The 20,411-nt window shown below is 40.4% G+C and overlaps 1 protein-coding gene across 1 annotated transcript in view; it reads left to right on the plus strand.

The window, feature by feature from the left end:
* Positions 1-20,411, plus strand: part of LOC141438843 (solute carrier family 41 member 1-like) — a 105,945-nt gene that overhangs the window by 74,655 nt on the left and 10,879 nt on the right. The window contains exons 5-11 of the mRNA XM_074102865.1: positions 1,993-2,097; positions 2,850-2,916; positions 10,820-10,932; positions 13,086-13,230; positions 16,592-16,738; positions 18,148-18,295; positions 18,994-19,199. Coding sequence (XP_073958966.1) covers positions 1,993-2,097; positions 2,850-2,916; positions 10,820-10,932; positions 13,086-13,230; positions 16,592-16,738; positions 18,148-18,295; positions 18,994-19,199 — 931 coding nt within the window. The remainder of the gene's footprint in view (positions 1-1,992; positions 2,098-2,849; positions 2,917-10,819; positions 10,933-13,085; positions 13,231-16,591; positions 16,739-18,147; positions 18,296-18,993; positions 19,200-20,411) is intronic.

Genomic DNA, 20,411 nt, shown 5'->3' on the forward strand with positions numbered 1-20,411 from the left:
TTAAAGCCCAATGTATAGTATGTAGGTGAGGTAGACGACTATAGATCCACTCCTGCTGGCTCGTGCTGAGGCACCGACTTCAGACTGGTAGAAAATTATTTTCATGGTTTTTTGTAGTCGGTTCAATTTTTTGTTGTAATTTTTTTTATGTTATAAATACTTACGCAGAACATGATTGTAGCTGGTGTACAAATACGAGTATTCTTTATTGAGCAACACAAATCAGTACAATAAGTAAACATAGAAATATATAATGCAAGTTTCGGTAACTTAGACAGTTACACCGTATTTGAATAACTGGAAAACAAATATGTATGTAGCTAGAGCATTTGTGTCTGTGTATACACAAGTTGTTACACAGTACTCAGGTTTTTTAAGGTACAAGCTAATATAACAAGAGATAAAAATTCACCAACCAAGGTATAAAAGCCGCTCACGATATAACAAGAGTTGATCTTCATAACCCCAAATTAACTTTAAACTCACTCAGGGTTATTACTGGCGAAATGTTATAACTCTAAAGCTGGGTACCTACCTAAGTATATTTTTTGTCGCAAGTTACCCTAACTAAGCTAGATAGCTTACAAAGCAAAGCCGTATAAAATACGAAATCCTTCGAAAAATATTACTTATTTTTGTCGTAATGGCTACGGAACCCTATTTTGGGCGTGTGCGACTCGCTCTTGGCCGGTATTTTTTTAACTAGCCTGGTTAGAGCCTGGTATAGTGTCCGACTGCTGGGCAAAGGCCTGTCCTCTTGATCTCCACACCTCCCGGTCTGGCGCAACGTCAGGCCAATCCCAATTCAAAGTTGGTTAGGTTATTTTATTTAAATCTGTAAATACTAACGCAATCCCTGCGTAGTTAGTTTACAAGTACTTTAACTTTACCCTTATTTATTTACTAGCTTTTGCCCGCGGCTTCGCCCGCGTGGAATCCGGTTATCGTTCGCTGTTCCCTCGGGAACTGTGCAGTTTTTCGGGATAAAAAGTACCCTATGTCACTCTGGGGCCCATAAACTATCTCTTTACCAAAAACCGGCCAAGAGCGTGTCGGACACGTCCAGGATAGGGTTCCGTACTAAATTACGAAAAAATCTAATAATATCTTTCTAAGAATTTCGTATTGTGTTCGGGATGTATCCAAGTTTAGGTATATTTTATACCTTAGGCTGCTATTTACTCTTAAAGTACTAATAATTCTCAAGCAATCTTAGCCGCTATAATTTTCTCTGTAAATTTGATATATTTACTACCATGCTGAATTTTTTCAAATTTTTCCACCCAACAGTTTAGAATTTAGAGGATTTGCACTTTAAAGTTGAATATTTCGCAAACAGATCACTGAATAGAAAAAATGTCTTACCAACCCCACAATGGCTTTAAAAGCCCTATCCAAGGATACCCCACATTATAGCGTTAGTCGAGAAAAAAAAACACCCCGACTAGACGTCTATGGAAGGTACCCTAAAAAAATTTTTTTTTTATTGTACTACTTTGTCGGCGTGACTGATAAGTATATTCATGCCAAATTACAGCTTTCTAGTACTAATGGTCTATGAGCTTACCCGCGGACAGACAGACGGACAGACATGGTGAAACGATAAGGGTTCCTTGTTGACTACGGAACCCTAAAAATCAGGTCGAATCATCGCTCCGTTTCGACGTGAAAGATGGACAAACGTACAAACATACAAACACGCAAACGTACCAGCACACACACTTTCGCATTAATATTAGTATGGATTATATGACAAGTATGTGAAATAGCAACAGTTTGACTATCTCGTAACTATCTACTCGTATCTCCGTTTGATCGCCTTCCATAGACATACAAAGACTTTTATTCAACCTGGCAGTGTCAACCATTCTTCCGTCAGCTGAGAAACATGTCAAAAATGCATCGCATAATATCCCGTAAGATCAGCCGTTCCGTGCGTTTTTTACAGCCTCGAACATGGCCAAGATTAAGTGGCTTATTTTGCACTTTCAGAAGAAGGAGGAGAAATGGTGGACCACCCTGGTGCAGGTGGCGTTTCCATTCTTCATCGCTGGCTGTGGCACCATCGGAGCTGGTATCGTGCTGGGCAGAGTCAGGGTAAGGAAGGAATTTTTCATATATTTTTATTTTTCTGATGCGGGATACGGACAATTGCATTCGGGTAACCGTTTTCATTAGTCGATGGGGTCGCATGCGGGATACGGTCAATTTCCATAACGCATGCCATAGGGCCTGCATTCGAATTTCACTAGTTGTTAAATACTGCCTGCGGAGAGATCCCACAGCTACGAGTACATATCGACCGATTTATCGACCAATGAACTGAGCATTTATCTACTGAATTTTTGCTTCATCGAATATTTCTTTGCTAAAATTTAATAGACCCTGTTGGAATTGCCGTAAGCGGGTAGAAAACTTACTTCATGCAAGTTTCAGGTGCCCAGGTACTTGATATTTTAGTAACTGACGTAATACTGATTTATTAATATTTTTGCAAGGTTTTATTTAGCTTCAAACCTCGGATGGCATTTTTGATAATTTTCAATAGTCGGATTGACTTAAACTTTTGGCGGACTTCATGTTATAATAAATAATACTTAGTAATATTTTTTGGAAATTGGTGGTCGATGGCAATGCCATAATAAAGTAATACAGGAGTCAGAAAAAAAAAACTTGAATAAATGTTTCCTTTTCTTAAACTGACCTAGTAAAAACAGTGATTTTTATTTTCAAACAAATAATCTGAAATTTCCACTTTCTGGTTTAATTTATCTTTAATTGTCACATAAAGTGTTTCTTTAGGTAACTTGTTTTATAACGGTAACTAATCACTTTTTAATTGCTTTCAGGACTGGGATGTATTCATGAACGTGTCGGCTATATTCGTGCTAGTGCCGTCTCTCTCTGGACTTAAAGGTAAGTTAAAATTATTGAAATATTGCTAGACAGCGTTAGTAGATATGGTAAGTTTGACGTTATATGAACATTTATACGACCAGATGGCCTAGTGGTAAGAGAACCTGACTACGAAGCTTGAGGGTTCGATTCCCGTGTCGGGGCAGATATTTGTATGAAAAATACGAATGTTTGTTCTCGGGTCTTGGGTGTTTACTATGTATTTAAGTTTGTATCTATCTATATAATAATATTTATCCGTTGCTTAGTATCCATAACACAAGCTTTGCTAAGCTTACTTTGGGACTAGGTCAATTGGTGTGAATTGTCCCGTGATATTTATTTATTTATTTATTTATGGGTGACGTTTGCTTGCTTTTGCTAGCATTTGCTAGCTTTACATTATTAGTGCTTTAATCTCAAAATATAAACTAAGAACGAACGAAAGACACAAACAGCGACATTCACGGTGAACTGTATGAAATAAAGTTTTGCAAAATGGCCGCGTTAGTTCCGTTTGTTGCCGCTTTTAATGTTATATGATGGTTACATACGATTGGATCATTTAGTAAATTAATCAATCTCAAACGTGACACAAATTTCGACGTTGTCAAATGGATCTTACGATAATAGCGGCCTGTTGCGTAGCTAGGGGGGCGGCGGGGGCGGGCCGCCCGTGAACATCAGTACCTGTTACCATTGCCACCTATAAAACTTCCTAAAACTGTGGCAGATTGCATAACCGCCACTAACTTAAATGAAAAAGTAGAAAAAAAAGACAGACAATGCAAGATGAGCAGCTAAGTGATAAGTGTTATTGGCATCTCGGCCGCACTTATCTATGCTCGCATGTGTTTCCCTGATAAAAATCTGTCATTTAGTTCAACCTTATACATAATTGCATGGCGGGTAATTACTCCATTGTTCACGACACGATGACGTTACGTTTACGATGACGATGCCGAAGCAAATGGACCCCGGACATGTGTTAATAGAATATGTACAATAGAATACAATTACTTTTTATTAAAACCACAATATTAACGATACAGAAAACATTTTTATAAAGTAAAAAATACGAAGTAAACAATAGACAGATAGACATTTAATGAACACATGCAGGTAATAGGCTAGACGACTAAAAAACTGTTTAGTCCGTCAGTTAGTTTATAAAAAAATATTGCAGGTACACGTATTTTTTTATTTTGTTTGACAAACAAAAAATGACGAGGATACAGTGCTTAGAGGTTTCGAGTGAAGTCACTATATGGTACGATTTTTACATAATAGTGACGTCACAAGCCTCCACTCCGTAAATTTGATGATCTATACTTTTGACGATTTTTATTAATTCTATTAACCAAAAAATACGTGACCCATATTTTTCCATAATCTAACTGTCGGACTAAATATAATGATATGTTTTTAACCCAGTCGTCATCCCTATTATAGGAAATTCACAAAAGGATAGTCAAATGTACCTATCTATTCAATAGATGGCCTTATTATTTACTTCAACAGCGTAGTCGTACAGCGTACCGTAGCTTTGTTTAGGTCCATTGGAGTCATTGAGAGTTTCTTGAAAGGCAAAATATCGCTAGATGGCGTTGGCATCGTGAGGTCTGTTTGACGTTACAGTCTTGCTTGCGATTGGTTCATTTAGTTATTGAAACAATGACAAACGTGACGCTAACTACAATAGTGACAAAGTTCTCAAACGGACTTCACGCACGAGATTTTGCGCCAACTAGCCTGTCTCAGATACCCTCGTCGTCTTTTTATTTATATTGCATTTTTACTTTTTACACGTACCTAGTATTAGGTATATGAGTCATCACATCAATGACAAAAGTCGCAGTATGACTATCGGATGTTTAGTACTATTAATCAATAATCATTTCTTAGTCACAAAAATATTTTTCAAACTTCCGTCCATTTAATGATTAAAGTTATTAAATTGATAAAAAATTACGTACAATATAATACTTTTTATCTCTATGACATTGTTCTCGGAAATATCTTACGTTTGTTGAACGTTTCTTGAACTATTTACTCGATTTTTTTTAATGAACTGGCCAGCGTTTCGCTACATATCACATGATGGAGAGTTCAAATAAGGCCATGGCAACGTTTTCAGCATTTCGCTCGCTCGCTTCGCTTACGTGAACGGTGAGATCCAGCAGTTCAAAAAAAATCGGGATTTTACTATATTATACATGCCGGGAATTCCCGAAAATGACATCGTTGTCTTCATTTGCGTATAATTTTGCATGAATAACAAAACTTTGCCTGTGCCGTGCCCGATTCTAGAATAGGACAGACCCATTTTTTTCCCATAGGTGTCGTAAAGGCGACTTAGACTTAATGATTTGATTTCTTGATGAAACTTGATTTCCGATCGTTTGGATTCCCTATCTATGCGAAGGGACGTGGTTCTCTTTGTTTATTTTATAGGCTTTGCCACGGTGCGTGCTCCGAAGACTTATTTGACCTGCTACCTGCTGCGAAATTCCACCATCGCACCTCCCGCCGAAAGTCTAAATTTCATCGACATCATCTTGATGTATGGCACTCTACCACTGTGCGTTTCCTTCGGCACTTCCTGCCACGTAGCAGTGTTTCCTGACAACTATGACATCGGGGCTTTCAAGAAAAAGAAAGAAAAGAAAGAAAGAAAATACATTTATTCACAACACAATAGGTACACAACAATAGTATTAAGTACAAATAGACAACACGTAGGAAAGTATATGTCATTGCGGTTGTGAATCGGACACTGGCTCAGCCTAATTCTGAAGCGTTAATAATAAACACCCCAGCGCTGATTTTCAGCCAGCACCGTTGGTGAAAAGGGCTTATACTTTCTTAATAGGCCGGCAGCGGACCAATGACTCTCCTTGAGTAGTTGGTACTCAATGGGCAGCGGTGATCATTTCCAATCAGATGACTCGCTTGCTCGTTTGCCTCCCTCTCATAATAAAAAAAAATGACAGTGTAGGCAGCAGCGCTCTCACGACTCCATCTTCAACCGACGACTACTCTAAAGAGTGAAGCGACTTAGCTTTAATGATTTTACCGTGTAAATCCAGATTCATCCACTAGATGGTCTGACGACATCGCGAGAAATGCAAGCAACCGATGGATGCAAGTGGCGAGTTGTCGTTATAAGAGCCCTTTAACCACGGCAACGTCCCGTTTTTTGCGGATTCGGATTTTTGCAGGATCACGTTTAGTAGTAGGTATACGTGCTGCTGTCTGTAGTAACATTGACATGAGCATTCGGTTTGCTGGATACCGCAAAAATCCGATCCGTTCGAAATGTGCTATACGGTTTTGCCACTACAAACCGGACGACTGGATCCAGTATAAACCGGCCAAGAGCGTGTCGGACACGCCCAAAATAGGGTTTCGTAGATGTTACGAAAAAATCAAGTAATATTTTTCTGAGGATTTCGTATTTTGTTCGGAATATTCCAAGTTTAGAAATATTTTATACCTTAGGCTGCTATTTAAACTACTAATAATTCTCAAACAAAACTTGACCGTTATAGTTTTCCTTGTAAGTTTGATATACTTACCACCATCCTGAATTTTTTTAAATTTTTTCAAATTTTTCCACCCACCGGTTTAGATTTTAGAGGGCAGTTGCACTTTAAAGTTGAATATTTCGTAAACAGATCACTGAATAGAAAAATTGCCTTGGCAACCCCCCAATGGTTTTAAAAGACCCATCCAACGATACCCCACACTATAGGGTTGGATGAGAAAAAAAAATCACCCCCACTTTACGTCTATGGGAGGTACCCTAAAAAAAATTGTTTTAAGTTTTATATTATACCATTTTGTCGGCATAGTTTACATATATATATATATATATATATGTGCAAAATTACAGCTTTCTAGCATTGATAGTCCCTGAGCAAAGCCGCGGACGGACGGACAGCAGACATGGCGAAACTATAAGGGTTCCGTTTTTGCCATTTTAGCTACGGAACCCTAAAAACGGTATCCAGTTTAGTTACGTACATAGTTTAATGGAAGTGTTTCCTACTAGCATCCTGCATACGGTTTTTACTGAATACGGTGCGCGGTGCTACCGCGGTATGCTTTCCCGTAAAAAACAGGATGAAAACTTCTGTGTGTGAACACGGGTATGATTTTTGCGGTATACAGTAAAAAAACGATCCTGCAAAACTGGATGTCCGTGGGAAAGAGCCTAAGGGGGAGGCCATTGTTCAACAGCGGACTTCAACCGGCTGCTGATTATTCGATAGTGTTAGTCCACATGTAACGTAACGGAAGTGTGTGTCCGGATTGGTGACGAAAACTTGGAGCAAGTGAATGAATTTGTGTACTTGGGATCTATGTTTACTAGAGATGGAAAGTGTGAAAGTGATATTGAAAGGAGAGTAAAGGCTGGTAACGTAGTGAATGGAGCGTTGCACACCTTTATGAATAGCCAAAAAATCGCTGTGGTGTAAATGAAGGTATAGTCACCCGGATTGAGAAAGGGAATTGGGCATGTTGAGAGAATGAATGAAAACAGATTGACTAAGCAGATCTATAAGACGAGCGTGAATGGGAACGTTGGGAGAGGAAGGCCTAGACGAACGTACCACGATCAAATCGTGGACGTTCTGAAGAAAGGTCGGGTCAGGAGTACTCTAAACCGACGTGCATGCATGAAAAGATTGATGAATGTAGAGGAAGCGAGAGTTGTATGCCAGAATCGTAGCAAGTGGAAGGATGTAGTCTCTGCCTACCCCGTTGGGAAAGAGGCGTGATTTTATGTATGTATGTAGTCCACATGTCCAGTTTTCTACGAACGATTATAAATTAATCCGAAATAAATAATATGAATGCGATAACCAACTACTTAAGACTACTTGAATTTTGAATTTTCCATCGAATCAATGAATAATCTATTGCAAGCGCTGGTTTTTCCACCTCTCCTCCGTAACAACTTAAGATACGAACAATAGGTTCGTTTGCTTTATGATTCACTCGTAAACTTTGTATTACTTATTATCAAACTAAAATGAGAAAGTTTGTGATTGTGTCCGTGTACTCTTTCGCAATAACACAGAACATATTGATGTGGTATGTAGATAACACATATGCTACTTTTATCCCGCTATTTTCACTAGATAATTATATGAAATTTTGCCCAGGTGTTCTCATACAATGTGAATGAAGACCACAAAGTAGGTAACTTTTACGAAACGCTGGAATTTCTCATGCCAGATGCGATCTGAAGCCAAAGGATACAGTCACTACAAAGTACTTACTACAAAGATATTGATACGACTAAAGTAATCTAGTATACACGTACATGATTTTATTTACTTAATATTACGGTTGCCGTGGTGGCCTAGTGGTTTGACCTATCGCCTCTCAAGCAAAGGGTCGTGGGTTCAAACCCCGGCTCGCACCTCTGAGTTTTTCGAAATTCATGTGCGGAATTACATTTGAAATTTACCACGAGCTTTGCGGTGAAGGAAAACATCGTGAGGAAACCTGCACGAACCTGCGAAGCGATTCAATGGTGGGCATCACATTTAACCGTCGGTTAACGCTAATCAATGGATGGTGAAACAGCCCCTATTTCTATAATAAAAAACCACACACTTTAAAATCGGAACCTAATCCAAAGATATCTCTGATCTTTTAATACCATATGGCAGGGTTTCTTAAAGTGGGGTCCACGGACCCCTTAGGGGTCCGTAGCATGTGTGTCAGGGGTCCACACTAGGTCAGTCATAGATAAGAGTATGTATAAAGGATCAGTCTGTAAACCTATTTACTAGGAAATTTCCAAAAAAAAAATTTTGACAGGGATCCACGGAATTGTTTAAATTGTGAAAGTGGTCCGTGACTGCATAAAGTTTTAGAAGCCCTGCCATATGGGCATATTTTTGCCCAACAATAATTTTGACATAGTTCAATAAATAATCTTCATAAAACTATATGAGCCTTACAATTATAGAATTTATTGGAATCCCCTAAGATGACCTGAATGCGAGTGATAACCGATAGCATTGTGTCGGCCAGAGATACCGGTTTGAGCACTTTGTACACACGATGCATTGATATCTAAGTATTGTTTAACCATGATTATTGTCGATTTACTTTCAAATAACTGATTTATAAATGTTACTCTTTACAATCCACTTTAATTGATATTTAGAGCAGACATATTTTTGTCACGACAACAGGGAGAATAAATAGCCGTTGGCGCCGAAAGATTCTCGAATGGAGACCGGGGATCGGCATATAATTTTTTTTTTATTTGACTGGATGGCAAACGAGCAAGTGGGTCTCCTGATGGTAAGAGATCACCACCGCCCATAGACAACTGCAACACCAGGGTATTGCAGATGCGTTGCCAACCTAGAGGCCTAAGATGGAATACCTCAAGTGCCAGTTATTTCACCGGCTGTCTTACTCTCCACGCCGAAACACAACAGTGCAAAAAATATATGTAAACTGCAAGAAAAATGCCGGTGACCGAGTTTTATGGTTGTGGCTAGTGGCCCGTGTGCGGCGACCCTATCCCTTGTTACGGCTCTACACCACTGAGTAGGTATGAAATTGCAATTAGGTACTTATTTTTTGTATGATACAATCTTCACACAATCATACGCCTGTACATTGAATAACTGCGAAAACAAGCTCATTAAAAATGAATTATCACTAGAGTGTGTGATTGGAAATAATTGTGGTATGGTTGGAGAACGATAGGAAGGCCACGGCCAAAGCAAAATGGCACGTTTGTCTAGGTGATAAAGATGTTTCTTCGTCATTTGAAGGTCCCCTTCACACAATGGTCATTTGGAAGCTAGTTCCCAATTTGTTGTATTTCCATTCTGTCAACAACCTTAGGCATTGTTTGCTGTTTAGTTATAAACTGCGTGCTGTGAATGCGTGCTATGGATGCGTGCGTCTACTCGAGCTGCTCATCTTCCTCGCACAGCTGCCTCGCGGCTGCGTATCTTCATAGCGCATCTTCCTCGAGCGGCTACATAGCTAACCATTAGTGGAAACGGTCACATAGTTTCGTAGCATAGCTTTCACATCCTCGCAGCGTAACTGCATAGCACATCTGGTGGAAAGGCACCCTCATATCTTTCTTTTCCACTTTGTCAGTTTTCTATAATGTCTGCTTTCCGTATTGATAGGCTTTCTATTTATTATGATATATGACACATTATACTTAGTGGGAATTAAAACGTGGATAATAAAGGAAGCAGCCATTTTTAGATGTAGATATTACAGAAACCAACCATTATAAAAAAGTGGCATTACAGGAAGCAAATTACAAATATTAAAAAAGAGACATTTGTTGGTAGAAGGCCTTGTTTGAGAAGCAGACGATTTTAGAAACAGCCATAACGAGACTGAGCGAAATATTCTAAAGCTTGGTTTAGACAAAGCCAGCGCTGGCAGCCAGCACTGGCGGGCATATTGCACCGGCCTATTTTTCAAGCTAGTGACCTTCGCCCACGTGCCCCGCAACCCAGTGTGCATACCACGAGAATAATCCAGGGTTGAAATGAATCCAGTTGGCCTCATCTGAACAACACGAGCCACGCCAGTGCTGGCTTTTCTGGGGACTGGCGCCATCGTTATGCTTCGTCTAAACCAAGCCTGGCCAAACCCACCCACAAATTAGCCTGCCAAGGCATTTGAAAGAAAGAAAGATTTATTTGGTTCTATCAGTACCAAAAAAACCCCAATGCGTTGTATGGCTATCCGACTGCAAGCACGACTGGTTTGTTAGCTACCTCTGAAAGTAGTGGCCCGGCCCCGCCTTAGACTTAAAAAATTTTGCCCACCCAGAAAATTTTGCCCACTCAGAAAATCTATTGGCCCGCCTTGGTCTAAGCCTCGCTTTAGATGTTTCTCATGCGTAATTTGTTGACAGGTAACTTGGACATGTGCCTGGCGTCCCGGCTGTCCACGCAAGCCAACCTTGGGAACATGTCCTCGACGCGAGAGGTCATCTCCATGGTGGTTGGAAACATATCTTTAGTGCAGGTATGGCGAGTTTTTGCAAGCTTTTATTTAGGTTGCCCTGTTTGTTTGGATGATTGTACTATTCAATTGCATCATGTAATTCAAAGTCAAAGTCAAAATATCTTTATTCAATTTAGTAACAAGCACATGTCAAGTAAAAAAATCTACCACCGTTTCGGAAAAACCTCTGTTGAGAAGAATCCGGCAAGAAACTCAAAGAGGTATATTTTTTTAAACAGATTTACAATATTATCAAATTATATTAATTATTGTTAATTAATTGCATAGTTCCATGGAATTGTTTAACCATGATGCATATCATGAAGCATGATATGCAACCAACGCCGATCATCAGCGATAGTAAAATTAATCAGAAAAGACAATAAAAATTTTGCAATTACTAATACGGGTTTTACAAATCTAAATAATTTTATTATGACTCTTAAATTATTTATATAATTTCCGAGATATTACTGACTCGCTCAATATCGAAATCTGATACGCTTTTAACGGTGTGTTATATTGGCAGAAAAGAATTTTAAGTATCTGATAAGCGATAATAATTTTCGTTAGATCCGTTTTTTAGATTCGTAAGTTGATTACATGGAGTAATTTGCTTGATAATGATACAGAAAGTATAACGAAAATACCTATTTTTAATAAATAACGATTGATAACAGCCTTATGATGATATCCGCAGTAGAACTAAGGTTACCGACATAGCCGGAAGAATTGCGAAACTAAAGTGGCAGTGGGCGGGGCACATTGCTCGCAGGACGGATTGGCCGATGGGGCCAGAAGGTCTCGAATGGCGTCCGCGGACCGGGAGACGAGCTGTCGGTAGGCCTCCAACAAGATGGAGCGACGACTTGGTTAAGATCGCGGGATTGCGGTGGATGCGGAAAGCACAAGACCGGTCTAAGTGGAGAGCCTTGGGGGAGGCCTATGTCTAGCAGTGGACGTCTTTCGGCTGACATGATGATGATGATGATGATGAACAGCCTTATTAAGATAAAACAATCTTAGCGGATAACGGCTGATTCTATTGACGTAATCAAGTATATTGTATAGTATTAAATACTCACATAAGCACCTGGGCGACCGAGCTTTGCTAAGATTTTTTAATCCTATTTAGTAGATAGATAAGCTTTAAAAGTGAAAAAGGCGCTTATTATGCGTTTAAGAAAAAAAAACACCTCATAAAAGTCATGACATGAATGACGCATTCTCATTGGTCAATTTAATTTCACATGCAGCAGACGATTACATTTGATTGGTCCGATTGTGGTTTCAGGACGCCGGAAATGAAATTCTGAAATATATTTATTCTAAAAAGTCGTATCGTACTATGAAATACATACATTGATACGACCTGTTACCGTAATGTGTTACATTGTTGTGGTGTTTTGTGAGCCATAAATGAGTCAGCTGTTAAATGTACATAGGGTATATAAGCATTTTTGTGTACTGGATTTAGGTTATCCATGGCCACATTTTCGAGCAGTGTTGTGAAAAAATATTTTTCACTTCTCATGCTCGTAAAGTTTGTGTTTATGCTGGATCTAGGCGACATAAAATGACTTTTTATGCTCTAGTGCATAAAGTAAAATCTGTGTCTAAGACCAAGTAATCAGGTGTCGTGTCATCAGCCACAAACAAAAAACTTCCTACATATTTTTTAATAATTTTTAATTTATCTAAAACTAAAAATCAATCGAATCAATCAAAATAAATCAATAAAACATAAAAATTATAATTATATAATAATGCATGAAAAAAAAGGGTACCATCAGCTAAATAAGTGGTCTATCAATTTTTAAACAAGTTGCTATCAAATGAATATGTCGCTAAAGTCGAACTTTCAAGTTGACAGACACGTCTATTGGCATTTATTGTTTTATGATATGCAAACGATTATCAAATTTAGGGTGGTAGACCTCATATTTGGCTGATGGTGATGGTACATAGAAAGTGAACAATTTTTTCTACTGTTGCTATTTTCCTCGCAATCTAAGTGAAAAGCAGAGTGTATTATATGTAGGATTTTCACCTCGACGTGTCTCTCCACCCTCGCCGTACCGGCTCGGGTGGCTATATGAACATCTTGGATAAAATGGCTCGTTTTATGCTCTTGTTGTACAATCTACTATTTACCCTCTTGAACTTGTCTCCAGGTGCAAGCAATTGTGGCTGCGACGGTGGTCGCTATGTTCGCCATCGTCGCCAACACGATCACGGACCGAACCGTCAACGGCTCCTTCATACTGCTGCTCATCGCATCTGCTGTCTTCACGGCGACCACCACCTGCTTTATTCTAGGTGAGTTTCTTGCCACAGATACACTACCGTCTAAAGGGCAACACACACAGAGAGCGGGCGCGGGTCGTGCGCGGGCCCGCGACGGGCGTATTTGCATGGCGGTATATGGACGCCTTCACACAGAACGCGGGCGCGGGCGCGGGTCGTGCGCGGGCCCGCGCCCGTCGCCCGTCGTCACAAACAGCGCGCGGGCCGAGCGCAGAGTTACCAACTCTCAAAAATATTTATCCCTAAAGCTTAAGTTAAAAACCTCGATTTTAATGAAAATTTGTACTTTAAAGTTGAATACTTATTTCGCAAACAAATCACTGAATCGAAAAATCGTCTTAGTAACCCCCCAATGGTTTTAATTTAAAAGACCCCACACAATAGGGTTGGATGAGAAAAAAACCCCTACTTGACGTCTATGGGAGGTACCAAAAAAAATTTTTTTTTTAATTTTTCATTGTACCATTTTGTCGGGATAGTTTTCATATATATCCGTGCAAAATTACTTACAGCTTTCTAGCATTGATAGTCCCTGAGCAAAGCCGCGGACGGACAGACAAACAGACAGACAGACAGACAGACATGGCGAAACTATAAGGGTTCCGTTTTTGCCATTTTGGCTGTTGAACCCTAAAAACCGTATTCATGCGCAGTAACTAGTTCATTTTGGCGAGAATAAAATTTAGTAATTTATTTTTTTAATTAATTGGTACTTACTACAGAAAAATCTGATATTTTTTTCCATTGACTAATATAAAGCTTATTGCTGTCGATAAAAAAAAAACAGTCACTTTTAAAAATTTCATCCATCGCCCATCATTACATAAATTGCATTTAATTAAGTAAGTAAATAAAGTTTGACCCTGGTGCGCAAGCGCGTTTGTCGTTTTCCACATATATCTCGCGGCACTGTATAATTCTGTGTCGAGTTGACAAAAATGTCGTATCTATTATTGGTTCTAGAACTGTTTTAATTTGTACTCCAAAAGTCGCCATTTTTGTCGTCAAAACTTTTTTGCGGTCGCTAAGATTTAAGTGAAAGTCGTCACTTCTAGGGACTAAGGCACTAAACTGGCAACATTGATAGCCGCTGCGGGCCCGTCGCGGGTCCGACCCGCTCTCTGTGTGAATGTCGGCGGCCGATCGTAAAATCCGCCAGATCACGAAATTCCTAGGCATATCGTGAAATGCCGCCATTTCATGAATTGGCTAAGGGACATCCGCCATATCGTTCAAAACTCACCGTTTAACGATTTGCCTAGTGACGTTTAGGCAGATCATGAAATTCCTAGGCATATCATGAAGCGCCGCCATATCGGTTCTGGCACTTCGCCGGCCGCTGCCGCGGGCACGCTCGCTTCGCTCGCTCGGCTCGTGCGTCGTGATCACAATTAATACTAACCACTCCTCGCTTCGCTCGTCGTACCTAAATTTTTCTATATAAATAAGTAACAACTAGTGAATACTTTATTTATCATCAAAAATACTAACCTCTAAAATACGGGCAGACGTCCATTGTTTTTTCACATTGTGCACAGAAATACGTTTGATTCACATAAAAAGAACGAAGCTGATGTTCAAAAGCTTCTTTTGCACTTCTATTTTCAATTCAATCACTAGTTTCGGTTTAAAGATCATTTTGTTGCGACGCCGACATTTTTCACGCGCTAAACAAACACGGCCGGTCAGCTGGTCACGGCCGCCATTGCATACGCAGCGCCACCAGTGGCCAAAAAGAAACTATTTTACGATGTGCCCGGTATAGAGCTAGGAATATCGACGAATGCGTTGCTCTAATCGATCTGCCGTATTATTTCTCAGGCACATCGTGATATGCCTGGCCAACGTTTAGGCATATCATGAAATGGCGGCGTTTCACGATATGCCTAGGAATTTCGTGATCTGGCGGATTTTACGATCGGCCGCCGACATGAATACAACGAACCGCGCGGCTCACGCGGCGGACACGACCCGACCCACGCCCGCTTTCTGTGTGTGTTGCCCTTAAAGGTCACAGCTCATTAGAGCCACCCGGCACCCGACCCGCACCGCCTCGCCGCGCTAGTTTATTTATTCATTCAATATAAGATTACATTATAATTTACATAAATGTCAGATTTATATTGAATCGTCAAAGGTATAAATAAGATGAATTATAATATAAAAATAAAATTCCAATCATGTCATGATGCGAAAAATAACAATTAAAATAAGATTGGTTCTCCTCCAGGGATCGTCATACATAATGAAAACGCATTAAAAGTATTCTTTATATGGATTTGTATGGGCATGCGCTCACTGCATCAAATCCGTAGCAACACCGCACCACAGTGAGTGGACCACTCGGTGATAGCTCGCTGCCCGCACGCTTGCGATGCGGCGCTCTCCATAGCAGACTACTCGGAAATTCGTGGACCGCGCTAGGTCCACTCGTTGTCAACGCGATGTCCACCCGTGGACCACCTGTCGACAACGAGTGGACGCCGAACGACGAGGTGGTGCTGGTCGGGTGCCGGGTGCCTCTAATGAGCTGTGACCTTTAAGCAGCGATTCCCAACCAGTGGGGCGCGCCCCACTTGGGTTGCGTAGCGTGATGCAAAGGGGAGGCTTTGGCTGTATTAATATAACTTTTTTATTAAAATTGTTCATCTTCTTGCGCAAACAGAATGCATGTTGAAAATTATCTCCGCTGTGCACTGACTACTCTATGAAGCCACTGATTCACCAATCCATACTATACTTTACTTACTAATATTATAAATGCCAAAGTGTGTGTGTTTGTGTGTATGTTTGTCCGTCTTTCACGTCGTAACATAGGGACGGATCGACGTGATTTTTGGCATAAAGATAGTTTATGGGCCCGAGAGTGACATAGGAAAGAAAGAAAGAAAGAAGAAAGAAATATTCGGACCTCGCACATTGCATAAAAAGCATAATTGAAATAGGTACATTAAGAAAAGAAAAAAATAAAATAAAAAAGAAAAAAACAACAATAAATAACATAGGCTACTTTTTATCGCAAAAAAATGCACAGTTCCCGAGGGAACAGCGCGCGATAACCGAATACCACGCGGGCGGAGCCGCGGGCAAAATCTAGTTGGTTAATAAAGTCCAACCACATGCTCTCACTAACTGGCTACATACATAGACTGATAAAGAACATCACCTACCCTCCTTTGCGTTGCGCAGTTGGGTAAAATAAACATAATTATTTAATTTTATACTTTTATTGTTTGTTTAATTTTCTTAATTCGATTCCTCATTTCGGCCACTAGAGGGAGTAATTTTCTGATACACTTCTTTTGCAGTTTTAAACGATGACAACGAGTCGAGTGTAAGCTTTTGTTAATAATTTGAGATGTTCCACCGCCAGATTTCGTGATGGTCCTCGTGATATACGGCTCGCACAAGTGGAAGGTTAACCCTGACAATGTGGCGACGCCACTAGCGGCCTCTATCGGCGACATCGTGAGCAACTCCGTGCTCGCTGTCACTGCGCAGTATATGTATGAGCAGATACGTGAGTATACAATACAATACAATACATATTATTTATTTAGCACCACAAATCGATACAATAACTACAATAAGATGGCACAGTTCTGAAGAAATGTAGGGTAGACAAGAAGCGGTCATACTCTTATCGCTTCAAATACAGCCATTTAGATAAATAAATATGTGACACTTGACACCAATGAGGGCTATCGCGTATGAATTCGCCACTAGAGGCACTAGTGTAGCGTGAGGTCTACGAAATGTCAAATCTCATAGTTTTTGGGTGAGCTACGCGGGTTTATTTATAAGAAGAATATATTTGTGAATATTTTGCAATATCTGAAATTGATTATGGCAAATATGCGTTCCGGGGCAATGAATGTCTGTGTTTTGAGACAGTTTTGTCTTTCGGAAACCTTTGTCCTCCCTTTTTTCCGAACAAAACGGGGACTATGCAACACTGTGGCATGCTCGATATTTTTATGGTACGGTTTTAAGGTGTGTTAAATATGATTTTAATCTAAACTTTGTTTTCACGCCTGTAATAACAGCCTTTGAAAGCCATACTTAAAAACCTCACGCAACAGTGCGCCATCTAGTGAGACAAAAAACGATAGCCCTCATTGGCATAGTCCTAAACTAAGCAAAGCTTGTACTATGGATACTAGGCAACAGTGGCGTGGCGTCAGATATTTCCACGGTAAAGCCGAAGCAAGGATCGCTTCCATATTTCATAAGTTTTGTATGTCTTGTTGTTCTATTTTGTAAATATTGGGCAAGCCGGTGGGAATAGAGTTCTATGAACGCTGCGCCACTGCTAGGCAACGGATAAACATACTTATATAGATAAACATCCAAGACCCGAGAACAAACATTCGTATTGTTCATACAAGTATCTGTCCCGGCCGGGAATCGAACCCGAACCTAATACAAATTATACTGCATCATTAAGTAAAAAAAAAACTGAAATGCTGATAAATGTGGTTATCCATTTAGTCTTGTGTAAGAATTGTAACGTAATGGATTTGTTTATATTTTATCTAAAATGTTTTTTTTATTCGACTGGATGGCAAACGAGCAAGTGGGTCTCCTGATGGTAAGAGATCACCACCGCCCATAAACATCTGCAACACCAGGAGTATTGCAGATGCGTTGCCAACCTAGAGGCCTAAGATGGGATACCTCAAGTGCCAGTAATTTCACCGGCTGTCTTACTCTCCACGCCGAAACACAACAGTGCAAGCACTGCTGCTTCACGGCAGGATTAGCGAGCAAGACGGTGCTAGCAATCCGGGCGGACCTTGCACAAGGTCCTACCACCTGAAATGAAAGATGGTTCTGAAATGGTAAAATTTTCTAATGATGTTTATACTTACGAGTATAACAGGATTCCTTTGTGTTTCACATTTTCATTCTATCTTCTCATCTTTACAGAGATATCCCTCTGGCAGCCCATCGTAATCATCTGCATATACTTCAGTTTGCTCCCCGTTTGGGTGTTCATCGTGTACCGCAACAAGTACACAAAGCCTGTCCTCACCACCGGCTGGACGCCCGTCATATCAGCACTCTTCATCAGCGGGTATGTTTTCATCATCCATCCATCACCAACATCATCAACTCTACAGATGTTAAGAATCCGTTTCTATCGTTAAATTTTGGAACAAACGCTACTTCCGAATGCTGCCGATGTCCATGACTTATTTTATTAATAAGCGACATATTTGTATCTAATAAATAGGTTACTTTATTTATTAGTGATACGTCAATCTACACACACACATAGACAGACAGACATAACGGATGTAAAATTGCTAAAAGTGGCTCCGAAGCGGTAACATTTCGTGTGCTCTGCCTACCCCATTTGGAAATACAGGCATGATGTTTGTGTGTGTGTGTGTTTTATTTAGTTTCACCTGTCCCGTTGTTTGTCTGTCGGTCTGTCTGTCTGTAATCAATTCTTGCAAGTTAAATTTGACCAACTTCCGATAGTCAGATTGACTTGAAATTTGGAATACTTATGTAAATCGTGTGACAATACAATAATTTAGTAGTGACGTCCTGGTAGTCCAGCTAGGATCGTCTCCGCAGGACGGAACTCTTCAACGGACTTGAAAAATTTGGTATGCAAATGTAGTTTGGGTGACTCTCAAAAAAAAGAAAGGGTACACTGTTTTTTGAAAACGCCCTATCCCTCTGTTTTTGGTATCCAAATGAATACTGGACATAGAACGTGTTAAGCCTCACAGACTTTGGTCTCAAAGTTGTTCTCTATTCCAGTATCGGAGGCATAGTCCTCGACCAGGCAGTCGACCGCTACCGAGGCTACGAAGTGTTCCAGCCAATAGTGAACGGCATCGGTGGCAACCTGGTGTGCGTGCAGTCTTCGCGGCTGGCCACGCATCTGCATCAGACCGCCATCCCTGGGATACTGCCGGAGAACACTAGGCTGCTGGAGTGGCCGTGGAAGACGCTGTTCTATGGAAGTGAGTATCTTTTTTAAGCACCGACGCAAAAACAGGGGTGTTATAAGTTTGACCGCTATGTGGCTGTGTGCGGCACCGTAGCTCTTAAACGGGTGGACCGATTTGAATGCGGTTTTTTTTGTTTGAAAGCACGTTTTCTAGCGATGCTTCTTTGACATGCTTTATCAAAATCGGTTCAGCCGTTTTTGAGATATTGAACTTTGAAGTGACAATTTCGTGACAACTACATTTGAAAATTACCACAAGCTGTACGGTGAAGGAAACCATCGTGAGGAAACCCGCACCCTGCGAAGCAATTCAATAGTGTGTACGGAGTACACAGTTAATCTGCGCTGGGCCTGACTCATTCTGTGATGATGTCTGTGCACAGCTGTGAGATGTGGGTATAAAAACTGGATGATGGAAATTATTGTCCAGTATCAACTGATCTTGAAACACAATTTTTTTGTCTTATTTAAAACTTCACCCCATGCAACTTCTGCTCCGATGTTTCACATTCAAACCTAATATCATAATCACGTGTAGTGTTCATGTTAATTGCTAATGACATGACTTCGGGGTAGATGGCGTTAGATAATTTTATTTTTGCAGGTGGTAGGAACCTTGTGCAAGTTCCGCCCGGATTGCTACCACCATCTTGCTCGCTAATCCGCCGTGAAGTAGCAGTGCTTGCACTGTTGTATTCGCGTGCGGAGAGTAAGAACGCCGGTGAAATTACTGGCACGTGAGGTATCCCATCTTAGGCCTCTAGTTGGCAACGCGTCTGCAATCCCCTGGTTATGCAGATGTTTATGGGCGGTGGTGATCTCTTACCATAGGAGACCCATTTGCTCGTTGCCATCCAGTCAAATAAAAAAAAAAAAAAATAAAAAAAAAACTCATAAATACGATTCCAACAAAGATAGACTTGATGGATGTACATTTGATTTATTTTCTTCAGATTTATTTTTCGTGGCTTAGCTCGTGTTAAAATCGGGGTAGAGTGTAAAGCCACACAGGCGTATGGCTTTAGCACTAGGCCTATTACTTATTCTGTGACTAGGCTCTTCTCGCGTTAAAGTCAGACTTACTGTCTTTTTTGTCTTTGTCACTTTTTAATTCTGATTCTATATTCTAGTACAATTTCTTGCTGCTGTAAACTGTTGGCGTTCTGCAGAATCAACCGCAAACCTGTCATCGCAACTGAAATTGCCCAAAGCCTTAAGGCCGCCA

The sequence above is a fragment of the Choristoneura fumiferana genome, chromosome 19, assembly GCF_025370935.1.
Source record: "Choristoneura fumiferana chromosome 19, NRCan_CFum_1, whole genome shotgun sequence".
In the NCBI taxonomy this organism is placed as follows: domain Eukaryota; kingdom Metazoa; phylum Arthropoda; class Insecta; order Lepidoptera; family Tortricidae; genus Choristoneura; species Choristoneura fumiferana.